The sequence below is a fragment of the Parasteatoda tepidariorum genome, chromosome 4 (genome assembly GCF_043381705.1).
Source record: "Parasteatoda tepidariorum isolate YZ-2023 chromosome 4, CAS_Ptep_4.0, whole genome shotgun sequence".
In the NCBI taxonomy this organism is placed as follows: domain Eukaryota; kingdom Metazoa; phylum Arthropoda; class Arachnida; order Araneae; family Theridiidae; genus Parasteatoda; species Parasteatoda tepidariorum.
This window is the reverse complement of record NC_092207.1, coordinates 87,670,404-87,691,251: the sequence shown is the minus strand read 5'-3', so window position 1 is coordinate 87,691,251 and position 20,848 is coordinate 87,670,404. Positions and strand designations below refer to the sequence as shown.

The window sequence follows — 20,848 nt, the reverse complement described above, 5'->3', positions numbered from 1 at the left end:
ATATATATATATATACCGAGTGGCCAAATTTTTATGACTATCTGACAGTTTTATGAAAAATATGAGCAATTGGGACGCTGTGTTGCCGCTAGAGGGCGAAATATCTACGAAAAGAGCATGTAAGGCAAGTGAACCGTCAATTGCACTGTGTTACGCTCGGAGATGTAGGCAAAAACGTAACTTAATTGAGTTTGAATGCGGGATAATTGTAGGTGCCTGAAGCGTCGGGATCTGTATCAGCAAAGCGGTTGCTCTTGTAAAGCGTTCGAGAGCAGCAATTGTTAGTATGCACAGAGAGGATGTTGAGACCAGAAAACTGGGTCTCAACATCCAGCTTGTGGTCATCACCAGCTACTGAATGTTTGAGCTAGAAGGAGACTTGCTGGAGTTGTCCAGTCTAACTGAAGAGCAACCAAATGTCAAGTAGTAGGGAATCTTAATGAAGGTGAAACTGCGAAAGTCGCCGAACTGTGCGCCACAAATTGCACCGTATAGGCTATGGGAGCCGACGACCTGTTCGAAAGCCTCAGCTGTCAGCCCTGAATAAGAGCAAGCATCACCAGTTTGCAAAATATTGGACTGTAGATGACTGGAAAAGGATCATGTGGTCTGACGAATCACATTTTCAATTACACCATGTTGATGGCAGGATTCGGATGTGGCGAACGAAGCACGAAAGCATGAACCCCAACTGCATTGATACAACACTTCTCGCTCATGGAGGCAATGTTATGGTTTTGGGGATGTTTTCTTGGCATAGCATGGGTCCTTTGATTCTTGTGGAACAACGTCTGAATTTCCAAGGGTATTTTAGTGTTATCGCAGATCAAGTACATCCTACTATGTTATTGGTGGTACCCTGCCGGGATGGATACTTTCAGCAAGACAATGCTCCTTGTGATACAGCTTGTATTGTCGCCAGATGGTTCAAAGAACATGACGTTGACTTTACATTGCTTCGTTGGCCCGCACAATCACCAGATTCACCAATTGAAAATTTGTGTTATGAGATCGAACTAACAGACTACTGGATCCAGTTCCATTCAATCTGACTGAAAAGTGTAGTTCATCGTATATGGGGTCAAACTCCTCCTACCACCTATCAACATCTCATAGAATCTTAGCCAAAATGAATTCGAGCAGTATTACGGGCAGTCTTATATATATGCATACACTTATTTTTTTGCATGAAGAAAAAAAAAGTATAGTCCAAACTACCAGAATATGGTCATATTTACCGTGTTTCTGGCTCGATTGGAATACCAAAAAAAAAAGCAATTGTTACCGAAGCGCTTTGGCAATGACTTTTGGTATTTTTAACAATAATACATTGTTTTATTACCATATTATTTTATAGTAAATGTGGTAATTTATCACGATACCTTATAGAGAGTTGCTTAAAAACCGTTTATTCTGTTAAATTTATTTTCAGTTAAATTTATTATGTTCAGTGAAATTTATTATTTTATTCTTGTGTGGTAATTAGATTTAACGTGTGGTAATATGTTTTTGAAAACCAGAATTTTCAGAAAACTGACACCTTGTAAATGGAAAAAATATCGAATAATTGGTTTAATTACCGTACATTTTGGTTTTATTAACCAGAATTATGTTTTATTTTCTTTTTTTACCAAAAATGTCATTTCTATACAGAGCAGTAATTTCACCTAACTTTTATTCTCCGTGTGACGATAAATTTGATTCGTCGATAAAATGATAATAAATTCTGTTTGTGTCTCTGTGGAGTAAATTAAAATATATATTGCTTTCCGGTGCAGAGCTATAATTAAAATTTGAGAGTTCTAACTAGTTCAAAAGCGGTCGAAATTTTGAATGCCTTCTGTCATTATAGGCACGAAAATGAGTAAAATATTAATCTCTTAAAATGACGACCGAGGTAATGTGTGTCATACGACAGGAATTTTTATAGTATTATTTTTTTGGCAAAATTTCAATAAAATATAGTTTCTTAAGCTTTTATAAAATATTGTAGTTTTATCACATTACCTCAGAGCGCGGCATAAGAACCATTTACTATGTTAAATTCAGTTTTCATTTTTGATTTTTTTGCAAAATGTGAGGTAATGAGACTATTATTTTGAAAAACAGAACTCCCATTAAACCATTACCGTATTAACGGAAAAATTACCAAATGAATAGTTAAAATACTGTATAATTTGATTTGTATTATGTTGTTTCTTTTACCAGAAATATCATTTTACCTTTACCAATTTCGTTAACATTTCAAGCATAAATATCTGAAAATGTTTCACCAAAAATTATCATGACTAAGACATTTAAAAATGCATGTTTGAAATAAAACCACTAAAAAATTTATTTGTGTATTATATAATCAGAGTTTTTTGACAAACTTTATGGGGAATGACATCCAAAAAATTTGTTTTGAAACCGCTTGAATTAAAAACATTACAAATCATTTTCCTTAATGTATTATATGATAAATTTTTTTATTATAATTTTTAAAGTTTAATTCTGACTAAGATACCAAAACTAGTTGTTTCAAAATAGTTTGGATAGTTAACATTAAAATTCATTTGTGTATTATATCACAAGTTCTTTGTTCTAACTTTACGGGAAGGTACACATTTTAAACATAAGCATCTGGAAATGCTTTTAGTGAGTTTTATCCCGTTAAAGATGACTAAAAATAGTTGCATCGAGGCAGCTTGGATAGGTAAATAAAAAATCATATTAAATTCAGTCCTAGTGTAAAATAAGCTAGTTTATTTTATGTGAAGAAATAAAAAAGGAATTCTATCAGAACCACACATTATTTTGTAGTTTATTTTATGTGAAGGAATAAAAAAAGAATTCTATCAGAACCACCTATTATTTTGTAGTTTATCTTAAGTGAAGGAATAAAAAAGAATTCTATCAGAACCACATATTACTTTGTAGTTTATTTTACGTGATGGAATAATAAAAGAATTTTATCAGAATCACAAACTATTTTGTAGTTTATTTTATGTGAAGGAATAAAAAAATAATTCTATCAGAACCACAGATTGTTTTGTTTTATTTTGTTGCCTTGAAGTCATTAGAAAATCATTTTTGTGCCTAAAATTTGAAGTGGAATTAGTGTTTAAATTACCAAATGAATGGTTTAAATACCGTTTAATTTAGTTTTATTACCAGAAATATCATTACTGTACAGGTATGGGTAATTTTACCATTTTTTTCTCCGTTAGCATTTTACGCATAAGTATCCAAAAATTGTTTAAGGGAAATTTATACTGACAAAGACATTTAAAAATAGTTGTTTCAAATAAGATAGGATAAGAAATATTGAAAACTATTTTTATTTGTGTATTTTATGATAAATTTTTGAACTTAACTTTACGGAGAAAATACACATATCAAGCATAAATATCTGAAAAGACTTTTAACGATTTTTGTCCCGGCGAAGACATAAAAAAAGTTGTTTCGAAACAGCTTGGATAAAATCATCAAAAGTCCTTTTCAGTAATGTATTATATGATCAGCATTTAATCCTAGTTTTAAGAGATTTTCTTGGAAAAGATACCAAAAAATAGTTATTTCAAAACCGTTCGGATGAGTAAAATTAAAATTCATTTGTAAGTTATATCATCGGTTTTTTATTCTATTTTTACGAGTAGGTACACATTTTCAACATAAGTATCTGAAAATGCTTTTAACGAGTTTTTCTCGATAAAGATAACTGAAAATTGTTGTATCGAAGCAGCTTCGACAGATTAATTAAAAATCATTTTAAATTTAATCCTATTACGAAATAAGTTAGTTTAATTTAAGTGAAGGAATAAAAAACGAATTCTAAAAGAGCCGCAAAGTATTTTGTTTTATTTTCTTCGCCTTGAATCTGGTAGAAAATCTTTTTTGTGCCTATCAACTGAAGTGGAATTAGTGTTCCCAAAAAGAAAAGAATTTCAGTTCACGAAGCATCTTCTTCTTTAAAATAATTTAGTTAAATTCTTTAATAACATTGGATTTAGTTACAATGTAAGAGAATTGGCTTTAAAAATTCAAGTTTTATTTTTATTACTTGATGCAAAAATGATTTAAGATCTATCTAATGAAAAATATTCTTGAAGGAATAAATAGAATGAAAGTGGTTAAAACTATAGCGTAAGATAATTTTAATTTACAAAATGTCAAGAAAGTTAGAAAAACACAATGAAATGTTTTGAATCAAAGTTAAATTAAGACCTTTTGCTTTTAGTAAGTGTAAATTGCTTTGAATTAAGCTTCTTGAGTTTGAAAATGTTGCAGGTTGCAAGTTGAAATTATTTTAATATTCCAAGTTTTTATAGCTTTTTAACAAAAAATTTACAACATTACTTTTTTAAGTCTTAGACATTTTTTAAAGTGAGTTTTTTTAATATACGTACGTAAAACTACGAGATTAGCAAAAGTGATAGTAGAGAAGTGGAGTTAACTAACTCGCTTCAGCGATTGTGTAACAGGTTTCCGATAGATCTAATATTACTAATTAAAAAGAGAAATATATAATAATAATAATAATAATAATATTCTCTGTCTGTGTGAACATAAGAACAGTTTGTTCTATCATTCTGGAATTTGGAATTTCTTAAGATTCAGAATGTTGAAAGTTACGAAATAAAATTACTTAAATAATTCAAGTTTGTATAGCTTTTTATAAAACATTTTGTAACATCACTTTTTTAAGTCAAATGTTATAACAAACACGCTAATTATTCATAATTTATTTTGTAAAATCAAATACACAATTGGGAAATTTCAATAGTTTATTTCTTAAAGTGAGTTTTTTTTTAATATGAAGGTAAAACTCATAGATTAGCAAAAGTGATGGCACAGTGATGGCTAACTGACTTGTTTCTGCGATTGTGTAACAGGTTTCGTATAGGTGCATAATATTAATAATTTAGAAAAGAAATATATAGTAATAATAATAACAAAAATAATAATACTCAATATTTAGAGTAATTACTTTTTGCAACTTAGAATAACGTTTAGAAATGAAATAGATATTTTATCGGCAGGGGAACGAAATGTTGTCAATCTTCATCGTACTTATTAAATTTATAAATAATTATTAATTATTAATTAATAATTATTGAACGTTCTAACGACAGATAAAATATTCGAAATATTATTCTCATGAATACTTTTTTCGAAAATATTGCAATGCATGTTGATATTACGATGCTACAGTGGTGAAGGCAATGATTTATCATGATCTTGTATAATTGGACACCTGCAACTGACGTCATCGTGGAAAAATCTTCTTATTTGCCGATACACCAGACAATGAGTTTAGCTCACAGGCGAGGCATCGTTTACAAGTATCCAATTTAATATGATTTAAATCACATAATTAGGCATAATAAGTTCACTTCTTCTCAAGTTGCAAGCACCCGATTATACACTTGGGAAGTAAATTTTTTAAAATTGTGATTTACTAGCTTAATTAGAACTCTAACAAGAAATCATTTGAAATTATTTGTTTATTAATATCTTAAACATGCTTTTTCCAACTGTATTATTTATCGCATATTTGGCAAAATTTCTACAATTCTTTACAAATATTTGTTACACATTTGTTCAATGACTTTTATCGGCAACAAATGTGAAATAGACAAATATTTTATAACTATCTATTATTTCATAACCAAAAATAAAGTACATTGTATATAAAAAAATTATGCTTGATTTGTAAATAACACTTCAGGTACTTCCCCTCTCAGTTTTGCTGAAACAATAAATTTACTTAATTTAAAATAGTAAATTAGGACTTGCCATCCATGATTAAACGCAATTTGTATTTAATTAATGGTATAATGTCCGCTAAATACGGTTTTAAATAAAATGTTATCAAGACCCTTTCCGAGTATAATTAAGTCATTACATGAAACATTTCAAATTTTTCTTATTATTTATTGGATTAACTAATAAGATAATAAATTCAAACTTAAAAAAGCACACGCGATGTCATAACTGAGTTTTTCATCTACTTGTAACTCAGAAAACTAGGTGAACTATTAGTTTCCATTATCTTTTCTGAAAATTTTAGATAGTCATTGATTTATTGAAGGAATTATTAAAGGTCAAATGATCAGTCAAATGTCTCACGAGTTGTTTCAAAATAGCTTTCTGTGGACAAAGTCAGCAGTAATTTATTTGTCACTAAAACACAATATTAAAAAAAATGTAACTAATAAATATGAATTGTAGTGAATGAAGTTTGTAATATTATTTCATAAACAAGTAACTTAAGGAAGGAATGTGTGCAAAAAATATGTAATAGATTATGTTTTTTAAATTTTGTTCGCTCAAAATATTGTAAATCCAATAGTTTCTGTTTCTTCAACAATATCTGACGCGAAAGTGCATGCATGTCACTAAATTGTTTATTCAGTATTTTTCATGACATGTGTTAAAGAAAAGTAATTTAGTTGTGCACTTTTCTAGTAAAATGTAGATGTTTCAAAGAGTTACAATTATATATTATTCATATTCTAGCTTCTCTTTCAAATATAGTTAAAAATGGAAAAAAGTACATTGTAAAAAACTAATTAATCCAGTAAAATTTCTCATCGAATGTTTAGGAAATTGGTTTGGTGTTAAAAATAAAAGTAGAAAGATACAGATTTTCTAAAAATAAATTTGTGGAAAATAAAGAAGCAAAGTCTAATTAAAATAGTCTTTTTAAAAAATATGTCATTTTGAATTGGTTTAGTATCTTCGACTCAGTGCTCCTCTTAATTATAATTAAATATAGTTATAATTAGTTACAATATTAAAAAAAAAACATTATTACTTTATTTCGTTCAAAGAGATTTTAGAATTTGCTAAAAGTGCAAATTTGATATGATATGAATCGATACAATGCAGTTGCTATATAAATATTATTTTATAATTGTGACCTGTAAAGATTTTGTACAATTTTCAGATTTCGGATTAACAATAAAAATTATGATTTTTACTGCTTAAAATTAAAAATTTTATACCTAATCTTTCTTTCTTTCTTTAAATATTACAGCAACTGAATAATAAATCAATAATGAATGTCTAAATGTATTTTTTTATTAAAATTTCATTGCTCGAAGATAGCAGTTTTGAAAGTAAACTAAAAAGTAATGCTGCCAAAAAAAAAGAGAAAAAAAACGCAATAATAGTTTGGCAATTTTTCTGTCCCTAACTTAAAATGAATGAAATAAATCAGAAATTATTAAAAAGACGGATAGCTTATGATGTAAAAATAAAGTTTAAAAAAATTTGGATCAGCCAGGATTCGTTTTATGAACAAGAAATGGAAAAGGTATAGCACTGTAAAAATACTTTGTAACGTTTTTTTTAATTATATGACTTTATTTTACTATTAAAACGAGTTGAATTAAGAGTCATAGATTTAGTTAATTTTTAATAAACTAAAGTATGCCTTTATAAAACAAACAAACACCTAAGTTTAAATTATGCTCGATACATTTTTTTAATCATATGTTTCGACAGCTTTCAACGTTCAAGTTTAAGCATTAAACTATTAAGAAATAATTTTTGATACATACCCGTCCATTGCATCCAAGCACCTGAAAAGAAACGTTAAACATTTTTATAAGTGTTGGAGTTTAAAATGCAGACAAAAATGATCCTAAATAAGAATAATAATAATGAATTGAAAATAATGTCCTATTGAATTTGTGATGTAAAATAACTTTCATTAGTTTTCTTTAAAATAAATTAAATATTGGGTTTGAGATCACGTAAGAGTATCTACATGTTTGATAAAGTGCTTTTACATTTGTGTGATCTTAAACCATTATGTCATAAATACTCATAAAATGGTGTAATAATCAAAGTAATACTTACTGTTGCTGAAAATTTGTAAAAGTCACATAAGACGCATTGTGCCTGAAAAAAAAATTAGCATTATAGATTTTAAAAACAAATTTTTTATGGACGCAGCACTTATTTTACATTAAGAGAATTTTTTTTTAAAATCACAATATTAAAATTATTTTTTCTACTTATGGTTGCAATTAAAGAAAGGTGCATTTACGAAAGGCTGCTAAAAATTACCACTCTTCAGAATAATTTGATGTTCCTTCTTAGTATACAACACGCAATGGGACTTTGTTTCGTGAAAGACGAAAACAATTTAAGTGCTGGTCGACAGATGGGGATACCGTCGTCATATAAGATGCTGAAGCACGAATGTTTGAGAGGACGCCATTCCACGGGAGAAACTTTTCATCTGAAATTCTCTTTAACCTCCATTACAAATTTAAAACTTAAAAGAAAGTGCAAAGTGAGTTCAGACCACAAAATTTCAATAGCTGAGAAAAATTTGCAAATATGTTGAAAGATTTAGATATTTTAACAATCTCTTTTCAGTATTTGAAACTTCATGATTTTCCCTAGGTTTGTCTAAATTCACTTTTTCTATACTTCACTATTTGTATACTAAATTTTAAATCAGTTATGGAGCTGTAAGAGAATTTGAGCCGAAAAGTTTTTCCCATGGCGTCCTCTTAAACCTTTTACTATGTAGTGTACCCTGACTGTCAACACTAATTCAACAAATGTTACAAACTACTAGAAATGTAAAACTAATTGCTTTTAAACTGTTAGCCATCACTATTCTTTTAACAAAAAAGAACTAAATAATGTCGCTTCACATAGAATGTACTGTCTGAAGTCAAATTTGCTCATGTCTTGTCTGACAAAAATTTTAAATAAGAATTTGCTTTTCCGGAAAGGATTAAACTACTAAGATCTAAAGTGCATCATTTCACTTGAGATGTACTTTTTAAGGCCGCTCTTGCTAATGTTCTACCTGGTTTATTTTTTCAATCGAAAGTTGCTGCAAAAAGGGTTAAATTTATGCTTATTTTAATATGCCAATTAAAAAATATGACCTACACACCGCACATTATATTTGTGATAAGAAGGCAGGGAACGTTGGACCATTACTGAGCCACTTCGATCTGTTCAGGAATATACAGTTTTGCTCGTTAAACTTTTAGGAAATGAACTACATCATATTAACTATTTCTTAAGAATCTTGTCGCTAACTTTCCTTTTACGGTGGTTTTATCAGTTTTGGCATTTTTTTTTACTGTTTTTAGGAACAATAAAAGCCGATTAGCTTCCCAACGCATTGCGGTATCACCTATGTTATGGTCGATCAACCTTGAACAAAGAGAGCCGAAACGACAGTCTTTTTAGCTTATTCTGTCTAGTACAGCGCCATCTGTCTTTCAACTTACGAACAATTTTTCTTTTTTTTTCATAAAATAAATTCTTATAATTTTATAGCTTCACTCAAATTCAGATGAAATGTTAGGCCATTCTCTTTCTTTTCAGCATGTTCTCTTTTTTTTACAGCCTTGTGAAAAAAAAAAGAAAGGCTTTTCGGGGCAGAGTGATTATAATTTTAAAAGCCTTTTTTTAATTATAATCATTCAGTGCATTATTTGTCTTATTCCCGGCCAAACAAAACTCTTATAATATCAAACATTGGAAATAGTCACGAATAATAATTCCCTGCGAAAAAGTTTATTATTGGATTTTCCCTTTCAATTGTCTTTCACCTGTCACAGAAACTAGAATCTTGATCTAACAAATCTTCTGGTCAAAACGTCTCGAAGTTCTGAGTTTTCCAGAATAAGACGTTTATAAGATGTCAAAAATCATTGCCTACAGCTGGTAATTAGTATAAACAAACTTTCAAGATTCTGTCTACGAAAATAGAATGTCTTATGTTGCATTAAATACTTTAAATATAAAAATTAGGGATTATTTATATTGAAAATTAAGTTAAATTTGTTTTTCCAATTTAAGTTTCTTTTACATAAAAGACCTAAAATAACTTTTGCACAAAATTTGGTCCACGTTAAGATTAATAAAAGTATATGCGACATTAATTAAACTATTATTATTTAATATGAAATTATAAAAAACGAAATGAAGGCTAAAATTGTTTCCAATATAAAAAACAAAATGAGGTATAACTTATTTAACATTGTGTACAATACACGAACTAAGATTTTCAAGTTAATTGTTAAACTGAATTAATTGCTAATTAGTTGTTAAATTGCTGTCAAGTTATTGCAAATATAAATTTTTTTAGCTTTTAAAATTTTGTATTTTGAAAACTATTTCATGTTTTTTCAGCATGTTTCAGTTATTAACTAATTGGGAGTATCAAAAATTCAAATTTGCCGAAAATGTTGAATCCCATCAAAAATATTATTTCAAAGGCAGCTGCTATACTTTCATAAATGTGTTGTTATGCATTAATTTTGTATCCATAAATATTAAAAATTTAAAGTAATACAATTTCATTTATCATATAAATACCATTCGCGTTTATAACGCGATTTCCTTCCATAATTTTCTTAGGCATGTCTGTTTCTTAACTTTTGTAATGACCTATACATTATATTCCTCTTTCTTTGTTAAATCTTAAGATGTATTTCCCTTTAATTAATTTCTCTATTTCATGGTTGTATTTTTTCATGTGTCATTTTCTTTAATAATTTTCCTAAATTCTTCCATAATTTCTCAAAAAAATATCTCCATAAATTCTTCAGCTATGTTAGATAAAATCAAAATTTCAGATCCATACGTCACTATTGGCCTTTTTAGAGTTTTATATATTTGCATGTTACATTTTCTTGAAATTGATGTACTTTTTAGTAATCTGTAATTAAAAAATACAGTTTCAATTCTATTATGAATCTGCTTGTTTATGCAGTCATAAATTTCACCTTTATTGTTCATTTCATGACCGACTCAAAATCAAAAATAATCATGAATTTCATTATAATGTTTATTGCAGACGATTTTCTTCGACGGCGAAACAAAAGTAAAAATTCTTTATCTTCCATTTGATTTAAGGGCACCATAAGACTTACTTTTAGTTGTCCAATCAAATCCAATACTCCTGCAACGTCACATATTTGTTTTTTATTTTCAAGAACAAAAGTTCTTATTTATCGAAATATGTCGCCAAGTCTAGTAATGCTACGAAGCTGTAACCTTTTTTTTAAATAATTCTATGATGTGTATCGTAAAAGATAGCATGAATTAAATTTTTGTTTGGTGCGTTTATCTATTAAAAGCTTTTGCCTTGAAAGCTTATTTGTTACAATTTAATAACGACATTAAACGGAACATATGCACTCTCGGATGATTTACTTAATTTCCTTTACCCCAATAGTTTTTTCTTAACTTGCAACGGAGTCTAACATAAATAAATTTATTTTATAAACTGGTTTTGGAATAGACATAAAACTACTGTGAGTTAAGAGAATATACATTCAGTGTATAGGTAAATACTGTCCCATTCGTGCAATCTCTAGTATAAACATTCGCTTTTCAATCCAGTAATCATGTTTATAAATCTTACAAAAGGACAGACCTTAATCTTAGCCTCTGTATTTACTCTCAATGCTACTTAAATAAAGATACATGAAATAAATTATGGTGTGGAAAAAATAATACCGATAAAGCTTTGCAAGAATATAAATTAATTTTAACCTTCGAACTTTCATTCGCAATGCAAAAAGATATCAATAAAGAAAGGTTTGATTAGTAAAATAAGATGAAGCTCATCAGTTTAGAATTTAATTTTGGCTTTAAAAGTTGTCCACGATGCCAATTTAAAGCTAATAAGGAAAAGTTTGGTTGAGGAACACGATAAAGGTCATAAACTTGAATAAAGCTTAAACTTGCTTTTTAAAGTTATTTACATTACTAATTAAGTTACAAAAAAAATTAGTTTAAAAACTAAAATAAAGCTTATAAAGATAGAGCTTAATTTTGATTTAGAACTTATTCAGAATGCTAACTAAATGAAGTTACCTTAAAAAATTATACCTTGAAAAAATATTGATAAGGGATAAGAATTAAATAAATGATTAAAATTTAATGTAATATAAAACTTATGATTTATGATGTAATATAATCGTTCAAGGGTGTTTTATTTGGAAACAAAACTTATGGTAAGAAAATACTCTATAAGTGACTTTAGAAAATTTTTGGGTAAAAAATTTCAAATCAACGGGAATTTCAAATTAACAATCCCCCCTAAACAGGTTTAAATATTTAATTGCCGTACATATGGTTTGTCCTGCCGTGAGAAAAAAGTATGGTCATAACTTCCAGAATTTGCTAAAATTCACCGTTTTCTGGTTCTAAGGTAACACTAGAAAGCTCCTTAATTTTTACCGTAGCGCTTTATTAATGATTTTGATAAAGTTAACAATAAAATAGTTTTATGCTATTTGATAAAACTTATTAAATATGGTAAAATTTAATAATTTTACCATGATACCCTAGTGCACGAAAACCACTTTATTTTTCTGTTTTGTATTTTGTGCTAAATGTTTGGTGACTCTTATTTTAAATACCAGAATTTCCGATAAACCGTTACCATGTGCGTGGTAAAAAAACATTCATGTTTTTTTCAGTAGAAATGACATTATCATATAAATTCTTTTCTCCGTATATGGCAAAATTGACGTTTTCTCTGTTATAATTTATAACTTGGAGCAAAATTGTGTTAGATTGATTTTTTTCTACCGTTTAAAAATATAATTCATTCTAAACTTAAATAAATGAAATGCAATGAATGAATGAATGAATAAAGTGAATGAATGAAATTAAAAATGAATTATGTTAAAAATGATTAAGTTTTAACGTTTAAAAATTCGGCAATTTATAAAATGTTTGCAAATTTGTATAACAAAATCTATTTGTTAATGAGACGAAACTTTTTTTTCGTATGTCATTGCAATCAGGCTTTTGATTACTTTATTTTTTTGAAAAGATAGAAAATTAAACAATAATATTAGCCTTTATGCAATTTCATAAAAGTGGAACATGGTTATGTCATTTACAAATTTAGTAAACCTCGACTATTTCAGCTATTACTACTATATAGAGTTGATTAAAAAATTTAAACAGTTCATTTGGTGATTCTTAATTTTTCCTTTCATATGGTAACGATTTACCGGAAATTCTGCTTTTCAAAATTTTAGTTTTTATTATCACACATTTAGTAAAAAATACAAAACTGAAAAGTAAGTTATGCAGAATAAATCGTTTTAATGCCAGTCTTTAAGGCATGATGATAAAATAACTAAATTTTACCACATTTATCAACTTTGCACGTACTATAAAACATTATGCTATCTTACCAAAATAATTAGCAAATTACTTCGGTAAAAATTAAAGAGTTTTACGTAAGTTCCCGTAGAGTCAGAAACATGGCAAATTTTACCATATTCTGTTATTTCAGGCTATACATTTTATTCAGTGTAGAAATTAAAAATAATCAAATATATGTCATTAATTAAATTCAGAATGTATGTCCCTAGAATTTATGCGAATACTTTCACCAAAGTTCAACTTTTAGTTCCTGAATGATCGTCTTTTTAATACTTTAAAGGTTCTTGTTTTAGTATCTTTAAACTTGTTATTTAATTAAAATGTAGTCCTGGGGCTCTTGAAGCTTAAGTTTTTTGTTTGGTTTTACGTCTTTTGCATTTTTAATTATAGTTTATATTTTACCGAAAATACCAGATAAGATAGTTTTTTTTTTCAAAATTAAAGAAATAATTAATTATTTTGTAAAAAGATTTATAAGACAAGAAAAAAATATTTATAAAATACACCGTACATTTCTAGCTAAAAAGCATAAATCATTTCTCATATGCATACAAAAAATGATAATGAATGCTATATTTTGGATTGCAGTGATGTTTAATTAAAGATATTTGAAAACGAATTTTTGAATATTGTGAATCGATTCTTAATTAATAATATTTTAGTAGCTCTATCCTCTCAGTAAATTTAAGAATTTTATGCGACATGATTCAAAGTACTAATTTTTTTCTTTGCGAAATCAAATATAAAAATTGTTTGATCATAATATGTGCGTCAAATTAGTTTAAAAACAAAACTAGCAGAATATTTTTTTAATCTATTAATTACATTTTCCAGTTAGATGTGCATACGTTTTAAAATATATGATAATTGAATAATATGAATGAATATTTTAACTATTTGTCTGTGCTAATGGAATAGCCTTAACTTTTAAATTGCAAGCAAGACAAAATAGATCCTAAATTAACAGTGTTTCAACAACCCAAGTATTAGCCCTTCAGAATAGAGAGCTAAATCCAAATTCGGTATTGAGTAAGCCATCCATGCGCATACGCAAAACTTTTAGAAAAATGCTTGTTCGCTGAAAACTATTTTTAATCATTTTAGATGAAATTTAACATGTTGTAAACTAACCCAAATTTTGTTTTTATTCTTTTCAAACTTAAATAATAATGAAATATAAAAAGAAAAATCAAAATTAAAAATGAAAATGAATTAAACGAGGAATTAACTGATTAAAACAAAAAATTTTCAAATAGTTGTGAGTTGCTACCTGCTGCACCTTTGAAGAAACTCTGAATCTAATCACGAATTTAATTTAAAACATGATTTGGAATGGTATGTTATTCTTTGGCGGTTTATTGAGATTTTTAGATGCATGCATAGTTCATTTCTGTTTTAAAAATTGTTTTGCTTTTCATGCTTTGAATGTTAATTTGTTCCAAATGGCTCATCGAGATCCGAATTTTGTTTTTAACAGTTATAAGTTATAGAAACCGAAAAACACTCATATGAACGAATACAGGGTGTTCCCTGAAGATGTTACGTATTTCATCCAGGTATGTTTTGTTCCATTTTAATTTACTTTTCCACTTTCGTTTAAATATTATTCTATGATTTTTTTCAATAACCTACAAACTTAAATCCTTAACAATACCAAGACCTCTAATTCAAGATCTGCTCAAAAGCTTCTAACATTTAATAGCTTATGCCACTCAAAATTAAAGATAAATATTATTATTAGATCCGAACTGCTTACCTTTTTCTTTTTACCAAGAACCAAATTGAAAAAAAAAAAAAGGTTCAGCACTTAATCTAATCAGATACTTAAATCTTTTACTTTACCACTTAAATCCTTAATCACTCAAATCCTTTACAATGTCAAGAGTCAGATCAAAGAATTAATAGGAGCATCTAACATTTCATAGCATGTGCCACTCAATACTATGGGATAGCTCAGTGGTTAAGAAATTGGGCTGTCATTGTGGAGAGCAGGGGTTCGATCCTCACTAACGGCTTGAAACCCTCCCAGTTTTCAATCAATGGGTATCAGCTCATCTGTTAAGCAAAGGCTAACGACATTGCCATAAAACATGCCGTTGGTCAAGGAATTGGGGAGCCCTATCCTCCATGACAGCCTGGCCCACAACGGGCTGTTGCGGGAATGCTTTTGGCACTCAAAATTGAACATAATTATCCTCATTGGATCTTAATTTCACTCCCTTTTCTTTTTAAGACCAAATTGAAAAAAAAAATGATTCAGAAAGGTTTCACCGTTAGTTCATATAAAATTGCGATTTGTGATATCACCAGCAGAACACATGAGGAACCGTGAACTTTTGACGATGGGATGAATGGTGCCGACTTAGCTGGTGGCTATGGGGAAAGACACAAAAAAGAAATTGCATTATTTTCTTACTGATGAAGAAATTTAGAGATCGTTAGGCTTTTAAGAACGTTTTATTTGGTTGCTCTTTGGTTGTTTCTAGTTGCTATGGAGCTTTTGAAAACTCTTCTTAGCTTGGAAAATAAGTAGACGGTTTCCTGTGGCAGGTCAATAAACGAATGTCATATTGAAGTCTAATTTTAAGAGGTTAATATATTTTTATTTATTTTTTCCTCCATTTATTACATTTATTTGTTTACAGATTACGTTAAAATTTTTTTTTTATAACTTTGCATTTTTATTTTTTTTAAAAATCATACTAAATACCGTTTGCAGTTTTGATAGTAAATATGAATTTCGGTTGATGACAAAGCATATTCGTGTTCTTCGAATTTGTTTTAACGAGATTCGACTGTTACTAATCAAGTCTATGCTATGTATTAATACTTAAGTAAGCCACGCGTAATTTAACTAAATGAGTCTTTTCTCTATAAATTTAAAACAAAATAGTTATTTTTTTGTCACTTAACTCTTTTTCAATGCCAATTGGGTTTGTTTATAAGTATTTATTTAGAATAATTTTGTATTCTTATAGAAGTAAAAGCTTAGTTATGAAGTAATAATTTAGATTTATTCTTGATCCTTTCTAAAATGGTTGTAGAAATTTTAAACATACGTGGTGATGTGGTACCATATACTGGTGACAATTAAGTACTTTGCAACAGGAGAAGAGGAAAATCACAGATACCCAATCATGTGACCTATGACGTCAGCGCCAACTGATCGTTTATATGCAAAATGGCGCATTAAAGTTGAGTTAAGTTTCTCCACATAAGTTTGAATGTTAATTAACGTGAAGTTAATTGCTTTTCAACGCTGTATCACAAATCGAATTGGCTGAAATATAATTCTTTCTTGTCTACGTCATTTACCTAACTTAGATTTTCTGTTTGTTTCGATATTTTACTGTAACCGTGATATATTTTTGTTTTGTGTGCCTGGCAACTTCGATGCATAGTTAGCTTGTACATGTTGTACATGGCCTCGTGTCTGTCTTTGTGTTTAGTAAGAAATATATAGTTAAAGAAATGAAATATTTGTGAAAGAATCCTTGTGAAAGAACATAGAAGGTGCCACTTAAGAGAATTGATATTTGACGCGATTGATTTACTCGAAATAGAATAGAAGGAACAGTTGCTATCGTACGCAAATGCCACGTTTTAACAAGCAATCAGGATGGAGGTACCCACTCTGCGTAACTTGCAGGTATCCCGCTACCCAAGGGTACTTCCAATGTTGAATATTGCATATTTACTCACTCATTGTAAGCATTTAGGTTACAAAAATTACCCTAATTAATACTTTTTTTTAACTCAACTTAATTTATATAAATAAACGACATTAATTAATTCAAAAACAATTTGATATCATTCCATAAACAGAAAATAAACATCCATTTTACTTACAGACACGAATTGATCCCTTGAGTTAAAGCAGAATTTCAAAAGCGGCTGAAAAGAAAAATATCTTAATTAATTCGTTGACGAATCATGCGGAAAATATGATTCAACAATAATTACTAATTCGGAAAATTAAAACTGCGTGCTGAGTTATTAATTAATGGCATTCATGGAATATAGAGTTCAGTTTTCATGTAGCATAACAAGTTATAATTTCATTTTAATTATGACATCACATAATGAAATACGCATTTTCATTAATCATATTATGTTATACATAGATATAGAAAGGAAGCATTTTTATAAATTAATTTCTAACTTTGAATGGGAATGTAATGAGATAAAGGAATTAAAAATATGATGCAATTCTAAACAATATTTTGGGCGACATTAAATATCGTTGAGTAGACATTTATTTTTAATAAATGAAATTGGATCTACAGTGGGCTTTGCTAATAAACGTTAAAGAGCTTAAAAATTATGACAAATTATGTGAACCTTTAGAAGTTATAATAGTGAAAATCAATTCTAGTGCAAGCTGTTAATTTCTGATTGTAAAGTATCATATTTATATGTTTATCTTGAGAATAAATCTGCCAATTTGTAGTATGAGAAAAATTTACATTGGTCCAGAATCAGAGTGGTTTATTTCATAGAGAATTAGCTGAATACATGTTATTTGTATGGGGTCAAAAAAAAGTAAACAATCGAGATATTAGTATTGAACAATACTATGAAATCAGTTATGAAGCTGAGAGATGTATACTAACACTATGAACAAAAATAAAGTAATTCCAATGTTCTTTTTGTGTATATCAAATTATTTGTTGCCGTTATAGGTGGCCTTGCGCTATTAGATTAAGAAATTATCTAATAACGTATTTAGTAGTTGATAACATCAAAATAAAGATATACTGCATTCAGTATTACCTGGCATAATGCTGTTGGTCAAGGCAACTCCTGATATTTAAAATTTACATTTATCAAGCAGTTTTTTCGGGATATATCGCTTGGAAAATCCATTAAAAATTTATTTTCATAGTATCTATCATTAGAATCTACAATGTAAATAGGCATCTGTGCAGACAACAAATTTAATTACAAATTTTTACTCCTATGCGAGTACCTATTTAAACAGCCTATTGTGTGGTATTTATAAAAAATACATGTAACAAGTATCATGATGCCAATAGAGCTTATTAACAAAATTTAACATCAATGGTGTTTATAACAGTACGACGACTTTTTACTGTTATCATAAAAAATACATTTTCTCCATTAATTTTGCTTTTTAGTACATAGTTTATTTATTTATTTATTTTTAATTCATAATTATTACTAAAAATTTAATAACCATCATTGTTGTTATTAATAGATTGTTGATTCCTTTACCCTCTTTTAAACTAATCCCTGCTGTTTCAGCATTAATTTTAAAATGCCTTTTAATTTTGCCTTTTAGTTCATGGATTTATAGTAACAGGTTTTAATAGTATAACTGCTGACAAAATAAGCACGTGGATTCTCATAACTTTAGAAATACTAGTTTGATGACGTTGTCCCCCTATGCTAACACAATCACTTTGATCATTCAGATAACCTGGCATAACAATTAAAACATTATCAAGTGTTGCAGAACGTGCAGTAAACAATATTTTGATTAGAGATATAATCTATCAAACATCACTGTTGTTACCTTTAAAATATTTGACAAAACTATGGTTTGATTTCAAACAATAGTTTAAACCAATGAGAAGTTTCCATTTTCTAAGTGTCTCTGAATCTATAATACTAAAATGAAGAGTTTGTCTATTGCTAATATAACATCACATTTACAACAGCTTGATCTTGAGAACACTATAGAAAATTCTTTCTCAAAGCGATGATTGCCAGAGCTAAAAATTGCAAATCAGCAAACGAAATTACTTTAAGCATAAACGTTCTCGATGCCCTAATGTGGATTAGTGACTCGTGGAATTCGGTACGCCAAACGACAATTTCAAAATGCTTTGAAAAATGTGGTTTTACCCAAGAGATTTCAGAAGATATGAGCGATTCACAAGCTAAAAATGATGACAATATCCTTTCGCACATTCAAAATCTTTTAAATCAATTGCCTTCTGAAGATGGACCAATGGATGCTAAATTATTCACGAATTTTGACAGTGATATTCCTGCATGCAGTACTTCCGTTGATCAAGAAAATTTTAAGCAAGACATTTGCGATATGATGAAATTTCCAGCGCAGAAATGTTAAAGATGTGTCACAACATGAAAACGTGTGCCTTAAATAGCTGTCCATAAATGCTAGATTTATTAAGGATACTTGAAGGAATGACTGAAACAATAACTGTTGAAAAGAAGTGTTTTAAGCAACAAAAAATTTCTGAATTTTTTACTGTGAATGGAAGTTTATTAAAATTTGTAGAATTTTTTAATGAATGTTTTGTTACAGCTTGCAATGAGAATTTTATGGATAATCAAGTATTACATTACAATGTGCATTTTGTCATTATGTGTTATTTAAATCGATTACTACGGAAGTTCTTCAACTAATACCAAAAGAAATAAAGTGAGTTTTATGTTAATTATCTTTATTGTGTTAAACATATTTTAGAAGTTATTAGGGTTGTCAATTAATTAAATCACTACTCAATATGGTCCAGTTTTTCGAATGTGCATTTAACTATATGTATATTGTCCTTTTTAAAGAGTCTTCATAAAGTGACCCCCTACATATAGTGACCATTTGACTTGATCCCGAGGGTGGTAACTTTAGGTGTGTTTGTGTGTGTGTGCTTATTTAATTAAGGAAGTTTTATGACTGCGCACGGAACTTAGAAGCCTTAGAAGTCTTATTGCTTAAAGCATGAAGGTTAAAAAATACATAGAAACTTTTATATTATATATAACAAATAGTGAACAAAAAAAGATCTCAGATAAATAAAAATTAAGAACTAAAAGTTTAAAGGAAGAAAATAATACATTTAAAATTACTAAGTTAAAAAAAAGTAATTTTTTTCAATAATTAAATTTAAAAAAAAATGTTTACCACCAAAAGCTATAACCTGTTTTTAAACTCACACAGTTATATCCGTAAAATGCACTGAAATTACATCAATATTTATATAACATCGAAGACATAAGTGGAAAAGAAAACTTTTTTTAAAAACTGGAGAGAAATATTGTACTAAAAATTGTTTTTAAATAACTCACTCTTCCTTTCGCATTATTGAGTAAAGCAAAACTGCCTGCAAAACCGAGAAAGATAACAAAGCTGGTTAGAACGAAGTTTGATTGAGACGAGGGATTTTTCAATTTCTTGTCATCCATGCTTTTCGATCTAAAGAAAAGAGAAACAAATTTAATCAACACGACTCTTTTTACTTTTAAGTGAAAAGTCTAAGAGCTTTTGAAACATGTTTCAGGCATCATGTAAGTGTAAAATAAACTGATTTGAAATATTTGTCTGTTACTGATATTTGTTTGTTACAAAAGATCTATATTGTGCAAAAATAATAAATGAAGTTTTTATATTGTACAAACTTTTATAGTAAAGAATTGAATCGTAAAATTAAATTGTCAAAAGATAAATGTAATTTATTTAAGAAAATGATGCTCTAATTTTACATTTTGAATAGTTTTTGGTTATTTTAATATGTATATTTTTCTTAAATTAATGACTAAGTAAAGGATTTTGAATAAACAGTTTATTTGTATTAACCATCAAATTTTGTTTATTTTAAATTCTGTTTTCTAAAGAGACTTAAAGTCTAAGTTTTGAAGTTTGAAAAATATGGAGATTAGGATTTTTCGAATTATATAATAGAAATATAATTTTTTTTCTTAAAAA

At 28.3% G+C, this 20,848-nt stretch overlaps 1 protein-coding gene across 1 annotated transcript in view; it reads right to left on the bottom strand.

The window, feature by feature from the left end:
- LOC107450262 (uncharacterized) overlaps window positions 1-20,407 on the bottom strand; it is a 23,341-nt gene extending 2,934 nt beyond the window's left edge. Inside the window, exons 1-4 of the mRNA XM_016066020.3 lie at window positions 20,212-20,407; window positions 17,005-17,049; window positions 7,849-7,890; window positions 7,548-7,568 (exon numbers count right to left, since the gene is read on the bottom strand). Coding sequence (XP_015921506.2) covers window positions 7,548-7,568; window positions 7,849-7,890; window positions 17,005-17,049; window positions 20,212-20,328 — 225 coding nt within the window. The 5' untranslated portion in view covers window positions 20,329-20,407. The remainder of the gene's footprint in view (window positions 1-7,547; window positions 7,569-7,848; window positions 7,891-17,004; window positions 17,050-20,211) is intronic.
- Between the last annotated feature and the right edge of the window lie 441 nt (window positions 20,408-20,848).